Source organism: Corylus avellana, chromosome ca5 (assembly GCF_901000735.1).
Source record: "Corylus avellana chromosome ca5, CavTom2PMs-1.0".
Taxonomy (NCBI): Eukaryota; Viridiplantae; Streptophyta; class Magnoliopsida; order Fagales; family Betulaceae; genus Corylus; species Corylus avellana.
In genome coordinates this window covers 22,555,758-22,578,033 of record NC_081545.1, presented here as the reverse complement: position 1 = coordinate 22,578,033, position 22,276 = coordinate 22,555,758, and the positions used below count along the sequence as shown (strand labels likewise).

At 35.8% G+C, this 22,276-nt stretch overlaps 2 protein-coding genes across 2 annotated transcripts in view; one reads left to right on the top strand and one right to left on the bottom strand.

Moving 5' to 3' along the window:
* The window catches only part of LOC132182406 (pectin acetylesterase 9), a gene marked incomplete in the record, with an annotated part of 6,395 nt that extends 5,354 nt beyond the window's left edge, over positions 1–1,041 (bottom strand). Inside the window, 3 exon segments of the mRNA XM_059595645.1 lie at positions 249–331; positions 469–638; positions 766–1,041. Of these exon segments, the coding sequence (XP_059451628.1) occupies positions 249–331; positions 469–598 (213 nt within the window).
* An 11,198-nt stretch (positions 1,042–12,239) lies between these two features.
* Positions 12,240–21,066, top strand: LOC132180910 (signal peptide peptidase-like 1). Its single transcript, XM_059593901.1, has 4 exons — positions 12,240–12,421; positions 13,411–14,355; positions 19,981–20,181; positions 20,740–21,066. The coding sequence occupies exons 2-4, from the start codon at positions 13,558–13,560 to the stop codon at positions 20,854–20,856; spliced, it is 1,116 nt and encodes a 371-aa protein (XP_059449884.1). The 5' UTR covers positions 12,240–12,421; positions 13,411–13,557; the 3' UTR covers positions 20,857–21,066.
* The last annotated feature ends 1,210 nt before the right edge of the window (positions 21,067–22,276 follow it).

The following is a 22,276-nucleotide window of genomic DNA, read 5'->3' as shown; positions in this document are numbered from 1 at the left end:
ATTATACTATATAATGAGCCAGCTAGCTGCCCAGCGACAAGCACGTAACCCTAGGTGACACAAAAAGCGCTGTCCTATATGTATTTTCCTTACCGGGAAATCCATCCAATCACACAAAAACACTGGTTGTCAGAACAAAGTCTCCACCAAACCAATCAGTCAGTACCCACCACGGTCCGAGCCCAACTTGTTCGCATTTTGTCAACTTTTTTTAAGAAAATTTAAAAGTAAAAAAAAAAAAAAGTTACCTCGAACTGTAAAAGCCAGTTGTTTGCGCCATCGCCGAAGCCTCTGTGGAGATGATACGCCGGCAAACTCCCATCCAAGCAAACTGCGGTTCCCAGATATTTCCAAAGAAATTACTTTTTATTTACAATAATAATAATAATGAAAACAAACTTTTTTTCAAGGCGCTGAGTATATATATAAGAACATGTACAGAACAGAGCGTAAAGCTAACTTTCTTACAAGCGCCGAGAGCGGGAGCGTTTCGAACCAAAGTCATGGGCACGGCGAGCCGCTGCTGCGAGTAACTGCGCCGGGGCGCGCACGCTAGCAGGGCCAGCACAAGCGCGACGACTACTCCATTCAAATTCATCTTTCACGGATTTCTCAGACTTCTCATACAAGTTTTCAAACTAGGAAGAAAAATATATATTGATGATTGATGAGTACTGTGTTTATATATATACTTTATACGAAGAAATGGGGGTATTTATAAGGTGGGATATTTTTGGAATATAATCAAACCATATCATCTCTTACCTTTTACGTATGATGCGGGCTGGCAAAAGAGAGATATATCAGTGTCAGTGGCATTGGTTTTCTGATTAGCGAGATTTAATGGAATCTAGAAACTTTGAAAATTCTATTTTTATGAAAATTAACAACGAAATCAGTTAAAGCAATGAATCGTTTTCGGTTAAATCTGTTGGGAAATATATATATTCTACCAAGGGTTCAGATTTCTTTCTATACCAAAATACAAAAAATTGAAGGGTTTGGATGCGAAAGTTTCCGGAGAAGATGAAGATGAACAAAGGAGAAGCTACGCAGATTCAGAGGGGATGTGAAAAATGTGATGCGAGTCGTTAGCGGATTCCTTAAGCCAATAGGGAGAGAGAGAGAGAGAGAGAGATGGAAGGGTAAATGGGACCCACACAGCATAACGAATGGTAGTTGATGACGATGACAGCGTGGAGAAATTTCTTTCCTTCGTCCTCACAGCAAGCAAATTTAGTAGCTTTTTCTCTAATTTTCCATCTTTGTCAAGTGCACAAGCGTTCCATTACACAAAATTAATTTTTTTTAAAATTAAATATGATTTTACATGCTGAAATCTTATCTGTGATGGTGCCGTGTAACGTGGGTGTGGATGTTGAAGTCTATTATTTTAGTTAGGTAACGAACCACTTGTAAGCTGAAACCGTTCATGGTTGGTCTTGAAGTTGGATTTTATGGCTAATCAGTGCGTGCCAGGAGGATTCAACTACATAAATTAGGCAAAATAGTGACATGTGAAATGTCATATTTTAAGCTCAAAAATTGTCTCTATTTAATTAGAGATATTCGAATAGTGACATTTTGCAAATGCTCTTAAATATAGTGACTATAATAAAAATTATGGATGTTTAAACAGTAAAAATGTCTCAATGCCACATTTTTGCTAAAACGTCTCATTTGAGAAGGGGATGTATGAATAATAAAACGTCACCTTCTAGAAGGAGTGGCTGCTGGTTTGGCCAGCTTTTTTTAATAATAATAATAATTAGTTTTAAGTGTGTAGGTGAAAGATGAAAATTTTTGAAGTTTTTGGGTGTGAGTAGTTGTTATAAACGCAAACTTTGAGTGCTAATATTTTCAAAATTAGAGATGTTTGAATAGTAACATACTATTCAAACGCCCCTATTTTATGAATAGGGGTGCTTGAATAGTAAAATGTCTCAAATTAGTGACATTTTCTAAAACCGTCACTATTTCAAACATCACTAATCGAGCTTTTTATTTGTAGTGCAGGGCATTTATAAGCTATAAAATTTTCCATTTACTTTCACACACTTTGACATTATTTTCAATGTTCCAAAACTTATAATTTAGGGTTTCGAATTTTTATTTTTTTGCAATGTCTACCCTTGCTAGGATTTTTCGTTAAATCTTGTCAAAATTCTCAAAGTACTCATTTTTATCATTAAAAAGTAAAGGGTAAAGCCTACATACCCACTCAAACTACCACTCAATTAATAATGAACTCTCCAAACTTTTAATTGTGACCATGTTCCCCAAACTACCAAAATGTTGTCAATGTCCCCTCAAGGCTAGCAAAAAGATAAAAATGTCCTTATATATTTCTCAATAAGACAAAAATACCCCTATAAATTCGAAAAAAAAAAATTAATTTTTTTTAAATGAAAATTTTAATTAAAGAAAAAGAATTTCTTTTTAATTTTATTTTTTTAAAAAAAATTTTGAAACGAAAAATTTATTTTTTCTTAAAATGGATTTTATTTTATTTTATTTTTTAATTTGGCTACTCCAATTTTTTTATTTTTTTTCTTTCAATTTTAGGTTGTTTTTAGAAGTTTACAGTTTTAGTATTTTTTTGTTTATATTTACTAATGGTTGTTTCGTCATTGGAGGATATTGACAATGTTTTGGTAGTTTGGCAGGGGATATTATCACAATTGAAAGTTTGGGAGCGGGACATTGTCAATTAGGTGATAATTTAAGTAGGGTATGTGAACTTTTTCCAAAAATAAAATAAAAAATTGTAAAGATTTAGGCGTTGGTTATGATATAATAGAATTTGCAAAAATACATATGCCTAAATATTTGCCATTAAAAAAAATGATAAATTAGAAATTTTGAGAAGATTTAACGGAAAATCTTAATTGAGTGGACATTGCAAAAAATTAAAAGTCCGATACCCTAAATTGAGAAATTTTGAACATTATGGAGATAATTTCAAACTGCGTAGAAATTCATGAATGTTTTGTGAAGTTTTCCCAAAAATAAAAATAAAAACTAACAAAATAAAATATTAACGTATCTTGCTTATATTGAGACTTGCATGATATAATTGTTCCACGTGTTCGACTCTTGAGAGAGGGAGAGAAATTTCCACATTGTCAATTATGACATGTGGCAAAGTGCTCGAAACAACATTTTTATCCAACAAACATCTCATAGTACTGACATGGGAGTTCCAATTAATCTATTGAATAGTCATTGTTAAAAAATAAAAAAATAAAAAAATTCAAGAGTTAGTTAAGACTAATAGGCTAGCATTGTGAAATAAAAATGTTGTATATAACATTACTAAAATAGCAAAATGTTAAGAACTTTTACTTTAGCATTTGCTGTATCTTCTGTATCTTTAATATTGTGGAGTAACGTATAAAACATTACTCCATTATACAACATTTGACCTGCAACTACTGGGCACCAATTTTGGCTTCATCTCTCACTTATACATAGTGGGCACGACCTAGTTATGTATCTAGATCGATCTCTATTTGTTTTCAATCATGTTCATACTGAAAAATAGACTATGTGACCACAAAGCACACATTTATAAAAAGGTTGGGAGCACTATACAAAAATCTTGTAAGGACCAACATAACAACATCTATAAAAGCGTTTCATTATGTTTGGTCACATCATATTAAGCATTTCTAATTCCTCTCTAGTCCAATATTCCATATCAATGTTTAACATCCACAAACACACGATGCACTCACAATTATGTCATAATATTCAAGAAGCAACACAACATGCCAATAGTGGGTACAAACACAACACATATGTGGTACCAAATAATCTTCCCTTCATCTTCATGCCAATCAACTTCAGTCAAGTGGCATTCCCAATAATGCTCATTTAAACCTTATCATACATGATCATAGACCACATGTTAAAATGTTAAAGTAGCAAACACTAAAATCTCAACATTGTGACATAGTCAAAGGTCATAAATGTAACACTCATAAATAATTAAAAAGTGAAAATTATATAAACATATTGTGAAATCATTATAAGATATTGAAATATAAATAAAGTACGTATCAATTTTTCAAAATACCAGATTTGAGCTGCTCCCTCCTCCTCATCCCCTACCCCCTCCACTCCCCACTTCTATCTTCCCCCTCCTTTTTTTTTTTTTTTTTTTTTTTTCTTTTTCCTTTTGTTTTTAGGTGTTCTCTGACTAGACCAGCAACTTCGACCTCTTCCGTCCACCCTCCATTGTGCTGTGCCGCTCATCTCTTCCTTGAGATCAGTGGAGTTTTAGATCAAATTCTTCAAACTTAGATATATTCTCCTCAACCTGTTTTCGCTCCACCATGAGCCAACACCGACCAGTGTGCATCGTTTCCTTCGCTCTGGCCACTGTTGCTGCTTGCTGGTTAATTGTTTGTGTTTGTGTTTTTTGAATAAGAGTTTTCATCTCTCTATATTTGCCCTCATGAGCGATCTATGAGGTGAAGGATTTAGTATCATAACTGTTGGGTTGAGGAGGATTAAATCGGTGTGATAGATTTTCTCTCATGGCTGAAAAATAAAGGTTGAAAAATATGGCTACCTTATGTCTTAGATCTAGTCTGCCCAGTAGCAGATCTGTGCATTAACTGTAGTTATACATGGGTTAGCGGAAAAGTTGAGGTCATAGATAGTACTTAATTGTAAGATCTGTATTAAATCTATGACGTTGTAATCTCATGTCTTTGGGCTTATGACTTTTCAAAGCTTTATGCTCTATGATGTAAGAGTTTTATGCTCGTAATCTTATTATCAATGAAATTGCAAAGATTCTTGTTAAAAAAAATAATAATAATAATAAAGTATGTATCACAATCATAATTAATTTAAGGGTGATTAGGTTTTAAGTGTCAAAATGCCAAAAGTTAAAAATTGAAAACAACTTCTATATGAACTTGGGAAAAATGAAATCTTTTATGCCTTCCAATAGAAAATGGACATATCAACATGTCACACCAAATAAGAATAACATGAAAGCATAGGATTAAGACCACCATTTTCCTTTCAATCAACAAACCCCACCCCCCCCCCCCCCCCAATATTTTCCCCATTCAATTGGTAAGAACCAAATCGAGCCATTACCCTCTCCTCTGCTGCTACTCCACCGCTGGTAGGTTATTAAATTTATTGTCTTTCTCTGTCTTTCACCATTGATAACCTCATTTCCCCCATTCAAGAGACGAACTCCAGTTTATGGAATATTTAATGAAAAATCAAAATTTTCATATACATTGTGTATCATGACTGAATCTATGTAGGTTAGGGTGTTTTAATTTCTTTCTTTTTTTTTTTTCTTTTTTTTATACCCATACTATTTATATCTCCCTTAAGCATAAAGGCTGATTAAATTGGTTTATAAGAGTTTATTTTGTGGGTTGGGAATAGAATTTAGAGAATTTTGTTTTCTACTCTTGGTTTGTTGTTTATTGAAGGATAATAATATGTTGTTGTAAGCTGACTCAAGTAAACTTTTAAGGATAGAACCAAGTTAATTTAGGGGTAAAGGTTGATTTACTGGTTTATATCATAAAATGTAGTTTCTTTTTAATGTATTTTGGCTTTTGAATGGCACTATATGAGCGAAAACTGTATAGTGTTTTAGTTGGGTACGTTGAGTACTTATATAGATTGGTTGTAATTCTTTGGCTTCTCTCCATTACTTGGAATGCGTTTTTCTATCTTGTCAGTAAGGGAAGAAGAAAACTTTGAGTTTACTAAAACACGACAAACATATGGCTTAAACTGAGTTTGATTGAATTTGAGCCCTCCATTTTTGTTACAAAACATGTGTTGTAGTTCCTACTACAGCACATAAGCCAGACCCTATATAGAGTGCATTTGGTATTGTAATTATGTAGGTAAACAATTCTTTTAAATTAAATTGCAAAAAATATATTGTTTGAGAGTGTGATTTTAAAAAATTATGATTTAAAAATCTAGAAAAATATGCATTTTCAAATCACAGGCAATGAGAAAATTTTTATAAATGCACAATTGTAAATGCTAAATTGAGATTTTAAAAATCAAACAATGATTTTCCTAAATGTTTAACTGTATTTTTCTTAAATCGTGAAATCACATCTTTAAAATTACTATTTTTAAATCGTCCATTTCGAAATTGCAAATAGATCATTTTTCTTATTTCACTTTCTCTTTCCTACTTTATGATGTGATAGTGCCAATAAAAAAAAAAAAAAAAAAAAAATTGTTTCCCATTTTGTTGTTAATGCCACCCATAACCCCCAAGCGGGATGGTCACAATCACTTGCTATGGAGGTTGCGACTGCCAAACTATATGTTGGGGTGATCGCGATCATGGAGGTGATTTAGGACTAGTTTGATAGATTTTGAGGCCTAAAACGATAAATTTAAGTTAAGCTTTTTTGTTATATATATTTGTTGTGCCAAATACCCATCTAAATTAATGGGAAAATACTTTGTACGTTTTACTCGCAAGTGCACAAGATCAAATGATAGTATAGTGCGACAAATTCGAGATCATTCCCACGAGAGTTGATGATTTTATTTAAAATTAATTTTTCAAATTAAATTGCCAAATTGTCACAGATTTGTAATGTTGAAAAAGATAAAGATAATGAAAATGTTAGGGTTCTGATATCCACCACTAATTCGACTAATTCAGAAAATACTAGGCCAATGTTCCAATCAAGTGGTATAAGTAATGCTTGTCAACCTAAGGGCATGATATCTACACCTTAAATTATTGATCTCCCTAAGCAATGAATTAGACATGGTATCTAATTTAATTTGTTTCTTCCCTAAAGGATTTAACATGATATCTACTAAGTTGTTCTTTAGAGAAACATAATTCTATGGAGATCAATAAACACAAGAGTTTTAGGGCATGGTATCTACTCGTAGTACCCATGTTGATTAAGTCAAGAACCCATGATGAGGTTCTTTTGTTACTTTATTAAGCCCAAGATTTAGTCATCTAAATTGACTTAATTAACAAATCCATACCATAAAATATGAGAAATTTAATCACATAGACATAATCAATTAAAATAAATCACCATATGATTGAAACAAAGGCACTAGTATAAAACTTAAAAGACATTATTAGAGCTTCAATCTAGCCCTAACAAGAAGTTTAGTTACACATAATTAAACTAAAACTAAAAAGAAAAAGGGAAAGAAGAAACCGAAAAAATGCTCTTGAAGTAGCCTCATTTTCCTCTCTCCAAAATTGAATCTCTAAATTGTGAGACTTAAAGGTTTATTTATAGGCTCTTAGAAAACCTAAAAACCATAGAAAACCTAAAAACCATAGAAAACCTAACAAAATTAGAGGACAAAGCCCTAATCCAATTAGGTTTTGTAAAACCTAATTTTAAGTGGAAAATAAGTATTTCCGCATCTGGGTCGCCCGAATGCGCTTGATCGCATAGGGTGTGCTCGATCACTACCTTGCACTCGATCTTATGTCTGATGCGCTCGAGCCTGTTTCTGATCCGATTGATCCCATGCTCCAGTTTTTCCCAAATTTGATCTTTCATGCTCAAAACTTCAAAAAAACGCTTCATTTTCCTCTAAACGCCTAAAAACAGACAAAAATACAAAAATGAAGTAAAACAACACAAAATAGCACAATTAAGAGATTAACACATATAAATTAAGGGGCTAAAATATTTAAAATATGAAATATATATATATATATAGCCCAAAGCTATGTTAATATAACGTCATAGACACAGTTAGTAAAATATCACAATAAAAAACTATCTATGAGAGCAGCCTTCGCTAACACATGCACAACTTCACTTATGGAACATATATGCTTTGGCTTTCAAAAGCAAACTATGGGCTTGTTTGGGTGTGCGTTTAAGGGATCTAAAAGTGCGTTTAACACTTAAAACCCCCATTTGAAAAAAAAGTTACCCCAAAACCCTTCCTTTTAGTTTCTTCTTCACCAAAACTCTATGTTCTCTCTCATCCAGAAGCAAGCTCCAGCTATGGGGGAGGGAGTCACGGCTCCCTCCTCCCACCCGTTTCCCCCTGCTCCCCCCTTCCTCTTTCCTCCTCCCCTTCCTGTTATTGCCTCTTCGGAGGCTTTATCTGCCTCTTCGGAGGTCATCCGATCTTCGCCAAAAATCAGCACCAACTATTTCTTCACCGCTAGATGCCCGGTTTCAGCAACTTTCAGTCATCCTCCTCCCCTGATCTGTAACCTTTGTGAAGTTTTTAGATTTAATTTTTTCAAAATTAGATCTGTAAATTTCAAGAAGTCATATCCATCATTGCACCACTCCATTGAGATCTTGGGCCTTCCAACTTTCAACCGCCACTAGCTGTGCCACCATCGGACCACCAGAAGCCGATGCGTGGCCCACACGAGCCTGAGAGTGGTTCTCACTTTTTGGCACGTGTGGCCGCGTCTATGGCGCTCCTCCTCCCATCCATGCTGTTTCCGGCCATTCTTGGCGTTCCCCGTCATCTTTCAGGCAAGCTACGTCGGCAAGTGTCCCTCACGCGCCTACCGGAGCTCCTCCAAGCCTCCTCCTCCACCGCCTCTGTTGCTATTTTTTGTTCTTATATTTTTCCTGCTTTTAGTTTTATTTTATGTGCTTTTATCTTTTGTGTTCTCGATCTTGTTGCTTTTCGTTTAAACAGATATGGTTGGGCTTGTTATGTTTCTTAATCTTCACAGTTTCCTTGGAAGCTTGTGTAGTTTTAAGTTTATAGGGTTTTTTTTTTTTTTTTTTTTACCTCTGATGGTTTTATCCATTAAAGTGCGCCGCAGCTATCTTTGGCTACATCCGCAGGTTACTTCCTCCTTCTAGGACTTTGAGGTGCTAGAAGTTTGGCTAGATCTGTTTTTTCTGTTAAGCATGTATTTTCTTTTTGTTTCCTGTTGCTGTTCTCTTTGTATTCCCTTGTTTTCCCCATTGTAATCTTTGTACTCATTGTTGAATGAGAGCAGTTTATTCACAAAAAAAAAAAGAAAAAAAAAAGTTACCCGTTTGGTAAAAAAAATTGAAAGCACTTTAAGGGTCCAAAAAGCCTAAAAATGAAAAAACGCACTTTTGACAAAAGCTCAATTTTTCAGCTTTTGCCAAAAAACTTTTTTTTTTTTTTTTTTTTGTACTTAAAAACTCTATTTCTCAAATTGAATCCCAAACATGCTCTATATCTAAGACATGGGTAGCATAACTTTCCTTAAAACTTTATTTTACCGGCCATAAGAGATAACATTTCACATCGAAACTATCCATCATTAGCTTTTAAAAGCTAGGCGCAAAAATAAAAATACATAAATAAAAACAAAAGACGGCAAAACACCCCACTCCCAGTGGTGACATAGAAACTGGATCAGTGATCAGTGCTGTCAGACCAGCGTGTGAGACTGTGGAAGAGTAGATCTGATGGACTGAAGTTGTACTAGTGACGACGTCTCTAACACGCCAGCGTGTGGCTGTTAGATTGATGCATGAAGGTCGGCGGCTAGAAGAAGGGTGGCCGGTAAGCACGATAAGCGGTAGCATGGATGGACGAAACTAATGGAGAAAACTATATTTGATTTTGAAGAAAATAGATCTAGAAACCCAATCAGATTCGATGAGATGGCAATGGACGAAAAAAAAAAAAAAAGAAGGGAGGGGGGAGGAAATAAAAGGGTAGTAGTGGGGAAGGGGAGAGGAGGGAACATATTATGAGTACATTAAAGTTTGATATTATGAGGTATTAATGTTGTTTTTTATTATTAGGAGGTCTATATTTATTTATTTTTTACATGTCCACACAAGGGAAGGGGGATGGGGGATTCGAACTAGTGACCTCCGCTTCATGAGGCGTGGTCCACAGCCGATTGAGCTACCCCTTGAGGACGGAGGTCTTTATTTTTCAAGGGGGTTCTAATACAATTTTTTTAAAGTTTTTGTTTTTTAAAGAGATCTTGTACCTTTGGAGACCTTAAATACTATTTTTTTTTTATTATTTGTTTTTTAAAAAGATCTTGTATCTTTGAAGGCCTTAAACATTCATCTTAGCATCCTACCATTTGAACCGCAACAGATGTTTTAAAGAGCTTATATTATTTAGCTAATATGAGCCATTTAAACTCTCTGAGAGATTTTTCAAATTAAAATTTATATTACAATGAACTTTGCAATGATTTACATTTCGTTTTTTTATTGGTTTATCTCTCCCTTTAACACATTGAAAAATAATAGGGGAAACTTCATAAAACTCCTTTTAACTATCCATTGAAGTTCACAATCTCTCAATTAAGGGTATCAAACTTTCAATTTTTTTTTTTTTTTTTCAATTACCTAATTTCATAAGAATATTTCGTTAAATCTTGTTAAAATTCTCAAAATAAAAAAATGTAAAGATTCAGGTGTTTATTTTTTTATAAAAAAAATATTTGCAATATTTTTGCAGCATCTTTGCAATTTTTTTTATTTTTTATTTTTTTATATATAACATGGGTATTTTGGAAATTTTGACAAATTTTAACGAAAAAATCAAAACATAATGAGGTAATTGAAAGAAATTGAAAGTTTGATAACCTTAATTAAGAGATTTAAACACTTTGGATGGGTAGTGTCAAATTGAATGAAAGTTAGGGGAGTTTTATGATGTTTTTCCAAAATAATAATTAAAGAAAGTAAAGAATGAAATAGATAACCAGTTGGATTTATATTGAAAATGTAGTAGTCAAAATAGAAAAAAAGGGAAAAATACACTTTATCCTCCGAAGTTTAACTCAATTTTCAATTTGAATCTTAATGTTTAAAAATTTATAATGTACTCTTATAAAGTTACAAAATTTTGTAATTCGAACAATCTGTTAATCAATTCCGTCTTCTCAGATGGAAAGTCAAACACATGCGTGGCACGTGAGAAATTTTCTCCTAAACATCCGAAATTGACCCTAATTTTTTATTTATTTTTATTTTAAAATTTGGGGGTGGCTACGCCATTTGGGGGGTGGCTAGCCACCCCTTTTGGGCATCAGGGTGGCTCGCAACCCCTAATTCGGCCATTTGGCAAATTTTTTTTTTTTTAATAAATTATGAGCAATTTTGGATGTTTGGGAGAAAAATTCTTATGTGCCACGTACGTGTTTAGCTTTTCGTTTGAGAATACGGAATTGACTAACGGATTGTTCAAATTGCAAAATTTTGTAATTTTGTGAGGGTACATTGCAAATTTTTAAATATTGAGATATAAATTGAAAATTAGGTCAAACTTCGAGGGTAAAATGTATTTTCTCCTAGAAAAAATGTGGTTATTATTATTTTTTGACATGTCCATACAAGAGGAGGGAGGGAAGATTCGAACTAGTGACCTCTACTTAATAAGGCGTGGTCCCCAACCAATTGAATTACTCCTTATGAACAAAATGTGGGTATTAAGTAACTAAAATGGCTATTACTCCAACATATGCTTTAAATGGCTCATATCACTTATATTTAGCTAATATGAGTTATTTTGGCTCTCCAACGTATGCTTCAAAAAGGGGGATGATAGATTCGCACTAGTGATCTCTATTTCATAAGGCGTGGTCTCTAGCTGATTGAGTTACTCCTTAAGGACAAAATGTGGGTACTAAGTAACTAAAATGGCCATTATTCCAACATATGCTTTAAATGGCTCATATTAGTTATATTTAACTAAAATAAGTTATTTTGGCTCTCCAACGTGCTTCAAAGTAAAATGTTTGCTACAATAAACTTTTCAATATAATATTAAGAGCAATAGTTTATTTTTTTATTTTTTATTGGTTCCTCTCTTTCAAAATATTGAAAATTAATATATAAAGAAAATAGAGAACAAAATAAGTAATTTGCTAGAGTTTGTTTTGAAAATATATTAACTAAAATTTTGGAAAAAATCTGTGTTTTGGATTAAATGTTTGTTTTTTTTTCAGTGATTATGAGCAAAAAATATATATTTTTTATTTATTTATTTTCCATGCAGCAGTAAAATTGTACAAGCCTCTAAAGGTCACACAACCACGTCAGAAAATATAAAAAGAATAAAATAGGAATTTCTCTAACAATTTTCATATTCACAACTCTGCAAGGCAATTGTACTCGAAAAAGACTGAAGTGTTCTTCTATATTCACGTTTCGCCGATGTGATTTTGTCCCTATTTCTCCCTAAAAGGCCACTTTGTACAAGCGAAGACGCAAAACCCCATTTCAATGAATTTCCTGGAAGAGAAAAAATAAAAGAGAAAAAGAAAAAAATATTATGTGCAAGTACCAAGGAGTGGTGGGGCCGAATAGAAAATTACCCAAAAATTATATATAGAGCCTAGAGAAAAGAAATGAGACCGGGTTGATCAGACAGAAAGAGAGAGAGAGAGAGAGAGAGAGCAGCAAAAGATTGGTTTTTCAACCTCTTCAAGAAGTCCAAGGTTAGTCTTCCCAAAATCATTCACATTAATCAACTCCGAAAGCCCTGATTTCCTAACTCCATCACCTTCTCTTTTCAGATCTTCAGCTATGTATGTATGTATATGTGTTCTTTCATCTGTATCCATGTACCCACACGCGCCAATTTTGTTTGTCTATTTCGCAAACCCTAGATGACTATTTTGGGGGAGAAATTAAGAGAATTTCACTCTTTTGTCTGTTTTTGGTTTATGAATTAGTCAAATTTTCAGCTCAATAAGGAAAGGTAGTAGTTTTCTAGGCTCGGTTTAGTGTGTGTGTGTGTGTCGGTGGTGGGTGGTCTTTGTTATCTTGGGTTCTTGGGAAAGAATACAGGTGAGACTTTTTATTTCAATTTCTTTTATTTTTGAAAAAAAAAATGGAAGGTAGAAATTTTAGGCTTAATGTAGGTTTAGACAAGTAGGATTTCTTATTGCCTGAGGTTTTCAGTTGTTGCCTTGTTGGGATACTTATTCCAAAAGATACTTTTCAGTTAACGTGTGTGTGTGGTTTTACTTTTCGTTGGGATCCGAAAGATGCATGCTTGGGTGCTTCTGAAACCAAGAAAAGAAAGAATATGAAAAAGAAAATTCGGGAAATATGTTTGGTAAAACACGTCACATGAAATGCCCTGACACACAACCCCCCTCTGTGCAAGTGTCAAGAGTTGTGTTTCACATTTTCATATTCTCGTTTCATCTAAAAGATGAAATAATAGGAAATGCCCAAATGGACTTCTCACTGCATTTGCTTCTCCAATTTTTCTAAAATTTGTCTGTTTTACGTAACCCAGTAGACTCATGACGTTTCGAGTCTTTATGTCTCTCTCATTTCCTGCAGTTTATCAGCAACCATCAAAGTATTAATCTATGAGTTAGGCCCTGCTGACTTTTTAGTTGATTTAGCATCTAATATTTCCGGCTATACTAGTTGCATGCACCCTTCATTTTCCTTTGATATGATTATTTTGCAGTTTGCATGGATTTCTTTGGTCAAGTGTTTATCAGAGAGACAATGCTACTTTGGTTACAGACGTTGTAACTACCAACTTCCACTGTTGAAGTTTATTTATGCGAGACAGAAAAGTTTAAGATAATAAATTGGAAGGAACTAGTAAGTTATGGAGCCCCTGTGGAAGCTTTCATATTTGCTGGAGCCAGCACCCATTACGCTCATTGTGACTGCAGTAGCTGTGACATTTGGATCTGCATTTCGGGCTCTAAATTATGGAAAGGAAATGGAGCGAAACCGTGACTTCTCTGAAGCATCCATTACATTAGATAGGTCACAAGCACTAATGATCCCCATAATGAGCTCTTGCAGTTTGCTTTTGATGTTCTACCTGTTCTCGTCTGTCTCACAACTCCTTACTGCATTCACAGCCATTGCATCTGTTTCATCCCTTTTCTTCTGTTTATCTCCTTATGTTGCCTATATGAAGTCACAGTTTGGTTTGACTGATCCATTTGTGTCAAGGTGCTGCTCAAAGTCGTTCACGCGAACTCAAGGGTTATTGTTGTTGACCTGCTCTGGTATTGTTGCAGCCTGGCTTGTTTCTGGCCATTGGATATTAAATAATTTGTTGGGTATCTCCATATGTGTTGCATTTGTGAGCCATGTGCGTCTGCCGAACATCAAAATATGTGCAATGCTCCTTGTTTGTTTGTTCGTATACGACATATTCTGGGTTTTCTTCTCTGAGAGGTTTTTTGGGGCGAATGTCATGGTATCAGTGGCCACACAACAAGCATCGAATCCTGTTCACACAGTTGCTAATAGTTTGAGTCTTCCGGGGTTACAATTGATAACAAAGAAGCTGGAGTTGCCCGTGAAGATTGTTTTCCCTAGGAATTTGTTGGGCGGAGTGGTTCCTGGAGAAAGTGCTAGAGACTTCATGATGCTTGGTCTAGGAGATATGGTACGACATCCGTTTCTCTTTAGTGGCAATTCTGTATTTTTTTACCAAATTTGGAAGTATTTGATCACTATCACATTTTAGTCAGTATCTTGATGCAATTGATTTTTGTGCTCAGTCATCATTGGATGTTCACCACTGCAATTCTATTAGGGAAGTACTTATTAGGGCATATCCTTAAGTTTTAATGATTTCATATTTTTTTGTCGGCGCAAAGATATTAGTAGATCCAACAATGTGTTTATCATGCTCTATTGGTTGATTGAAAGTTTGTGTCCCAATGTTAAAAATTATTGAGTGACCTTGCCTGTTTATACACTGCTCTAGGCATGATATATTTTGCATGGCTTTATTGTTCCATGAGTGCCTAGCTGTGCTGTACAAATTATTCTGCAGTACACTTTCAACTCATGGATATGCCATTATATTGAGTTATTGCTTAGAATTTCATCATTCAAGTTATTGATTAGAATTTCCTTTTATTTTTTTTATAAGTAATTAAATCTTATTATAAAGCGCTAAGGGGTGCAACACAAGTATGCATGAGAGACACTCAACTAGGGAGAAGAACACATACCCAGAAACTCTAGGAAATTAGAAAATAAAAGACTATTGTGAGAAGCTGCCCAATCATAGAGGGATTTGAACATGAAAGCTTTTAACTCTACCACTGAGCTCTCACAATCTTCAAAGTTTTGTATATTGCATTCCCGCCAAATACACCACATTAAGCACAAGAGAGCCATCCTCCGGGCTTATATAACAGTGGCTTCCAAACTGACCTCTCTAACTAGTCAACGACTCCACTTGTTGGGGCATGACTCTATCTCAAACAAGACAGAAGACTGAAACCCACAAGACTCTAGCCACCTCACAATGGAGTAGAAGGCGATCAATGGATATCTCGCTCTTCTTGCACATTCGACACAAGTGCATCATAAAGATATGCCTCTTCCTCGGGTTATCCAAAGTCAATATATTCCCCAATGCAGTGGTCCAAGCAAAGAACGCCATTCTTGTAGGTGCCTTATTTCTCCACATGCTCTTCCACAAAAAAAAAGGGAGGCCAATGGGGAAGCTAAGTGCTTTATAAAACGATCTAACAGGGATCCAACACATTCTATCCTCACCGGCTCAACCTAAGAGAATACTAAAGATTAAAAAATGAATTGTCCAAGTCCACCTTTCAGTCATTTGATGCTTTGATAAAGGGGACATCCCATTGTAGAGAGCCGTTAGAAAGCTGTACATGATCCACCACCGAAGCCTCCTTGTGGCGAGCGATAGAAACATTGGGAAAACTTCCTAGTAAGTCTGATCTCCACACCGATCATCATGCTAAAAACTGGATCCTAGACCCATCTCCACCTCAAATCTCACAAATCTTGAGAACTACCCTCATCCCCTCCTAGTGTTTTTCCACACCTTGGCCCCATAAGACCTGGCAACCGCATTGGAGCACCACCCGCCCCACAAGCTATCATATCTAACTTCCATCATTGCTCTCCACAAAGTTTCCCTTTCCATGGCATAGAGCCATGACCTCTTCCCCAAGAGAGCTTGGTTAAACAAAAGCAGGTTTCAAACTCCCAAACCACATGAGGAAATCGGGGTACAAATCTTGGACCAACTGGCTAGATGGAATTTAAACTCCTCTACAATTCTGCCCTACAAGAAATCTCGCTGAAATTTCTCAATACAGTTTGCAACTCCAACAAGGATGGAGAAGAGTGATAAAAAATAAGGAGGCAAGTTAGAAAGAGAACTTTTAATCAAAGTAAGCCTACCACCCTTTGACAAGTACATCCTCTTCCAACCAACCAGGCGGCATTCCATCTTTCCAATAATACCGTCTCAAATTGATTTACCTTAAACAGAGCCATCAACGAAAGACCTAGGTACTTCATGGGAAGAGAAGACACTCAATAACCCAAAATACTAGCCTATTAAGAGCTTTCACCACCTTGAAGACCTTGCTCTCCTCATAAGCTTCTTCCATCCACATAGCCTCCTCCGTACTGATAGCATCAAAAGAAAGACTGTCCAATTTAGGCTACCAACTTAATTGTTCTAAATACAATTGGGTGTAAAACTGTGAAATATGCTCACTAATTTATGAAGAATTTGAAGAAATAGAACCATTAACAACTAGCATTCCACAATGTTATTTCTTCTATTTGAATTAGCCATACAGTGGAAAGATTTTGTATTCTTGTCCCCGTCCCCCGACCAAAGAGCCCCCTGACTTCAGTCTCTAGCTTACTTTCAAAAGAGTAACTGTATGACACCCACCACTGTTTTACCTGTTCCACAAAACCCTTTGAATTTATCCACATATTCTCATATCCTTGTCCTTTCACTCTCTCCAATACCAACCCTAGTTAATGCAATCAGCTTTGTTGGCACTGTTGAAAAATTTTCAGCGAGATGTGTGATGGATTTGGATGTATAGACAAACTCATAAAATTTGTTGAGTTTTGAGACCCAAGTAGATATTAATTATCTTGTATGTGGATCTGTGATTTTCTTTACAAGTGGACAGCTATTTTTCTTACTTTACCCATAGCGTCAAGATTTGAATTGGTTAACCCACTCACCTGGCAATTTTTCATCCTATACTGCATAACATGCAATTAACTGCTTCACCAGTAGAGCATGTTATGTGCATCCCTTTTGAGCTAGCCTCGAGCTCGTCTATGGTCAGGGAGTCATGGATTGAGCTCGCTCGACTGGGATTGAGCGAGCTGGCGAACAGCTTGAGCTCAGCTCACGGAAGCTGTTCTAAATCTCAAAAGCTTAACCTTTTTGGGACAAATGTCAAGCTGTCTTGTGCTAGTCAAATGAAAATGAGAGAGAAGTTGGATGTAATACAACAACCAATGACTTCAGTGAGTCATGCTTACTACTTATGAGGAAATAACTTCTTTTTGATTGTGTTCTTTATACTTTTGCATGTGAAAAATGTGGTCAGGACTTATCAGAAAAAAAATGTGGTCCAGACTTGCAAGATGTATAAATGCTCTTGAATTTTGTGAAAGCTCTGTCAAAGTCACATATTAGAACTAGGAGAATCATCAAATGACTTCAATGTCTCTTAGCTGGTGATTGAGAATCCTCAAATGACTTTGATGGTTAATCTTATCCTTTCCTGGGAAGATGCTGCAACGAACAATTAGCATATTTTGCTGATGCCAAAGAGGGACAACGCAAAACGAAAGAATCCTTTTTACAGAACATAGCCCATTGATAGTTATGGATTTTAGAGCCCTAAATAGTCCAGGGCACTCTTTTAAATATGATATTCACTAGGCTTTTTTATTTAATATGTACACTTACCTGGCTGGGTTTTATTACCCAACTCTACTCCAAAATAGAGGATGTCAATAGGGTGGAATTGGTATGGCAAACCCATTCCCCATCCCTGCCTCACCTAAAACTACCCTTGTCCCATCCCTGCTGCCAAGGTTTAACGAGAGGCCCTGTCCCCACCCTATTTATGTATGTGAAAACTCATCCTGTCCTACCCTGCCCCATCCCTCCCCTTCTACTTCCCACTCTTAACCACTGATCCAATTATGCACAAGCATCCATCTAAATGCTCATGTTATGTTTTTGATCCAAAGTACTTATCAAAACCTCTCTATAGTCTCTGGCCCCAAGATCAAAGGCTACAATTACTTGTAAATGCAGAAACCAAACAGAACCCCAAGAAACAAAAAAACTGGAACCTCTCTTCACACCCTTTGCAGCGACTTGCCTTCAGGGCACCATGGCCTCAGGTTGCCTTAACCTCCACGACCATGTCCAGTCCCTCATTAGAGTCAACAACCTCGATGCCACCTCTGCCATTGGCTTGCTGCTCTGTCTTCTCCAATGCTTAGCCCCCATCTCCACCTGCAATGCCATCATCACTACCATGTACAGCGCCGATAGGTCTCCCATTGCCACCATTGCGAGGACTAGGTTGGGATTTTGAATATGGTGATTTGTGCATCGAGAAGGGGAACTTGTGGAGGAGGCGCTGAAAAAGAGTGGCATGGTAGAGAACACTAAAAAAGTAAACACATATGCTTGCACATGTATATGTATTTATGTATGTTCAAATTTTGGGACAATGTGTGGTGTGGCGAGGTATGTCTCAAGGAAGCCTATCCAGTATTATATAACATCGCTAGTGCGAAGGATGTGTTTGTCGCAGTTAACATGGATTATTTGAGTGGCTCCCTTTAGTGGAATGTCGGTTTTATTTGTTTGGCTCACGATTGAGAAGTGATGAGCCTCCTTCTATTCCCTCTTGTACTCATTTAAGGGGAATAGAGTAGGGGTGGACAAGCAAAGGGGAATTCAATGTTATCCTTTTACCAGATTCTAGTTCACAAAGATAATCTTCCTTTCCCTTAGAAGAGAATTTGGCGGACCAAGGCCCCTTTGGAAGTGGCTTTCTTTGCCTAGTCGGCAGCACTCTGGAAGATTCTCACCATGGACAATCTCGGGATTAGACATCTAATCGTGGTCAACAGGTGTTGCATGTGCATGTGTAAACTAAACGGGGAGTCTGTCGATCATCTCTTCCTCCACTGCGAGATCGCCAGTGCTTTATGGAATGCTATATTCAGTCACTTTGTTTTTTCTTGGGTTATGCCTAGTAGCTTGGCAGATTTGTTCGCCTATTGGTGGTTAGGGGGTTGCTTTCGGAGCCCTACAGTGTGGAAGATGGTTCCTTTTTGCCTTATGTGGGGCCTTCGGAGGGAAAGAAATGACAGGATCTTCATTGACCCTGAGAGGACTTTAGAGGATCTTATCCTTCTTTTTTCTCTCTTTACTTGGATAGCTGCTTATTTAGTTCCTCTAGTTATTAGCTTTTCCAACTTTCTTACTCTCTTTTCTCTTTCTAGTTAGGCGTTTTCTTGTATATTTCCTGTGTACTAGGGTTGCGCCCTTCTGCGCTTTTTGGTATATACAACATTACTTATTAAAAAAAAGAAAGTATTTATGTATGTATTATACTTGGAGCAGGCTTTAGTAAAAAGCCCCGTGCCTACCCCCTTGCATTATACAGTGTGGGAAACCTTCCCCATTAGGGCAGGGCCCTTGCGAGGCCAGCAAAATCATCATCCCTATTCCCAAAATGATCCTGCACCTGCTTGGGTTTTATCGATCTCTTCTTGCATGGTATCAAGCGCCATAATACCTGACTGTTCTGGTTGTGATGGGTCATATTGCCAACTAAAGCTGACCAATTGCTATGCCTAAGGTAAAGCTATCCTGAAGAGTGACACTAAGGCCCAACTGAAAATATGTTTTCTAAATTTTTCTTGCATACTCGATAATGAACATCTTGACAACATTTGACATAAAGCCAAAAGTTTTATTTTCAATGGAGTTATTGTCTTTCAGAGAGCACGAGATTGCTCAATATCTAGCATCTCTTGGATGTTTCTGTTTGTCTCAGATATATATACTATATCAAAATGCATATGCCAAGAAAGAAATATTCTCTTTTACATATTTTGCTTCACTTTTCTTTTGAGAATTTCAGAATGTTATTGCCTTTTTTGAGCTAATTATGTCTTCTGCTATATCTGAGAAAATCTTAAAAGAAAACTTTTGGTTATGTTCTCATCGCAGGCTATTCCTTCCATGCTTTTGGCTTTAGTCCTCTGCTTTGATCATCGAAAGAGCAGGGATTCAGTAAATCTCATAGACATAAATTCTGCAAAGGGGCACAAATACATATGGTATGCCCTTACTGGGTATGCCATTGGACTGGTAACTGCTTTATCTGCCGGTGTTTTGACTCACGCACCTCAACCTGCACTTCTTTATCTGGTACTTTTTTCTTTTTAAAACTATTATGTTGCTATCTTTGTCAAGTTTGATGGTATCTTCTGCTAATGTTTTTGCAATAATGAAATTTGAATGCAAATTCATTTTTCTCTGTTCTTGGTAACAGTTTATTGCATATATGACTCCATATAAGATTTATAAGCAGAAAGCTCAGTCACCATTCACAACTTGATTGTTCAAGTTGTCCAAGCCAATGTAATTTTTTGGTGTCCCTTGTAGGTTTCTATGGGCAGTAAATGTTAAAAATGGTTTTGAGAGTCTCCTGCAATCTTTGATTGGATGACACTTGAGGATTGATTTATTGGTTTTAAACTCTGTAAAATCCACCCGCCTCCTACTCACCACAAGAGAGAGAGGGAGAAAAAAAGGCTTTGGATTTGATTAATTTCAGGGAGAAAGCTGGTTATACTCGATTTTTGCATCTTTTTCATGAAAATATCTGGCTGCATCACAATTACAATAGGTGCTGTAGTTTTATGTCAAGGAAGAATCATTGCACCTCTCTACCTCTTAACCTTTATGCTATTTTGGTGAATGTAGGTGCCTTCCACGCTAGGACCAATTATTGTGGTCTCTTACATTAGGAAGGAGCTAATGGAGTTATGGGAAGGAAACATACCGAACCTAAACGATAAAGCTCACCAAACAGAAGTTTGAGATGTTTTATGGTCCAACACTTCCTCACTACTTGGAAGTACCAATTGAAAGTTGTAGATTCATTTGAAACCTCTTATCCTTGTTAAACTTCAATAGAAAATCAACAATTATATGTTTATTTTGGGCATTTAACATTTGGCACAAAATGTTTCCCCTTTAATTGCCCAGCAATGAAAATAGGGAAATTTATGTGATCCCTGCATAAACCTATTATGAGTTATCTTTTGTGACAAGATAAATTATCCATTTCCAATTCTAAAATCGTGACCTAATGTCTTGAGGCATTGAGAAGAAGGTTACACACGGCTTTTGGCAGTAATTACAAGAATTGAAAACCTAATCAGAATTTTCCTGTGTTTTGATGTAAATTGATGTCTTATAAATGCATGCCCTGTGAAACATAGAGAGGTAGTCGATGACACAATGGCTCAAAAGTGGCTGATAGCAACTAAAGCTTTTAATATGTCTAATGTTGTTCGCTGTATTGCCAAATCCTAGTTGTAGTTAAAGCTAATGAGAGAATGAGTATTTTTTTCAATAAGTATTTTTTTCAATAATATATATAATCTTACTTTTATCCTCCGCCCACATGGATGAGGGGTTGGGTGCAAGTCTCCCCACTCTCTGGTGTGTACGCTAGCCTGAACCCTCATTTGTATGGGTGTGTAGGACGGCTATCTTACTTTTATCCTCCGCCCACATGGATGAAGGGTTGGGTGCAAGTCTCGCTACTCTCTGGTGTGTACGCTAGCTTGCACCCTCATCTGTATGGGTGAGTAGGACAGCCCCTTGGATTCTCTTCAGTCCATTTTGAACTGGAGAATATCCAGGTAATGGTTAAAATTTTTCTAGAGATATCGTACGGTCATAAATAAGACATCTGTCCCATTAATAAAAAAAAAAAAAAAAATTATATATATTTTATAAATAATTAAAAAACAAAATAATAAAAAATTAAAAAAATAATGTAAAAAACTTAAGGGGTGGTAGAAAGCAGTTATTTTTAAAATATATATAATATTTTAGGGTAAAGTCCACTTAATCTTCTTAAACTACTACTCTAATGACAATTTATCTCCTAAACTATTAATTACGATAATGTACCCCCTAAACTACCAAAACAATGATAATGTACCCCCAATGCTAGCAAAATGACGAAATTATCCCTATAAAATTTTCAATAAGACAAAAATATCCTTAAAAATTTGAAAAAAATATAAATTTTAGTATTTTTGTTTTTATTTTAGCAAGGGTAATTTTGTTATTTTGTTAAAATTTGGGGTACATTGTCATTGTTTTGGTAGTTTGGGAGGTAAATTGTCGTAATGGATAGTTTTGAGAGTAGATTGTCATTGAGATGGTAGTTTGAAGGGATTAAGTGGACTTTACCTAATATTTTATTATTATTTTTTATTAATGG

Bases quoted from the DNA above. Each gene is read 5' to 3' on its own strand.
- LOC132180910 (XM_059593901.1), top strand. From the start codon at position 13,558: ATGGAGCCCCTGTGGAAGCTTTCATATTTGCTGGAGCCAGCACCCATT. The intron at 14,356-19,980 runs GTACGACATCCG...TTCTCATCGCAG, and splicing joins TGCTTGGTCTAGGAGATATG to GCTATTCCTTCCATGCTTTT. The intron at 20,182-20,739 runs GTACTTTTTTCT...TGGTGAATGTAG, and splicing joins AACCTGCACTTCTTTATCTG to GTGCCTTCCACGCTAGGACC.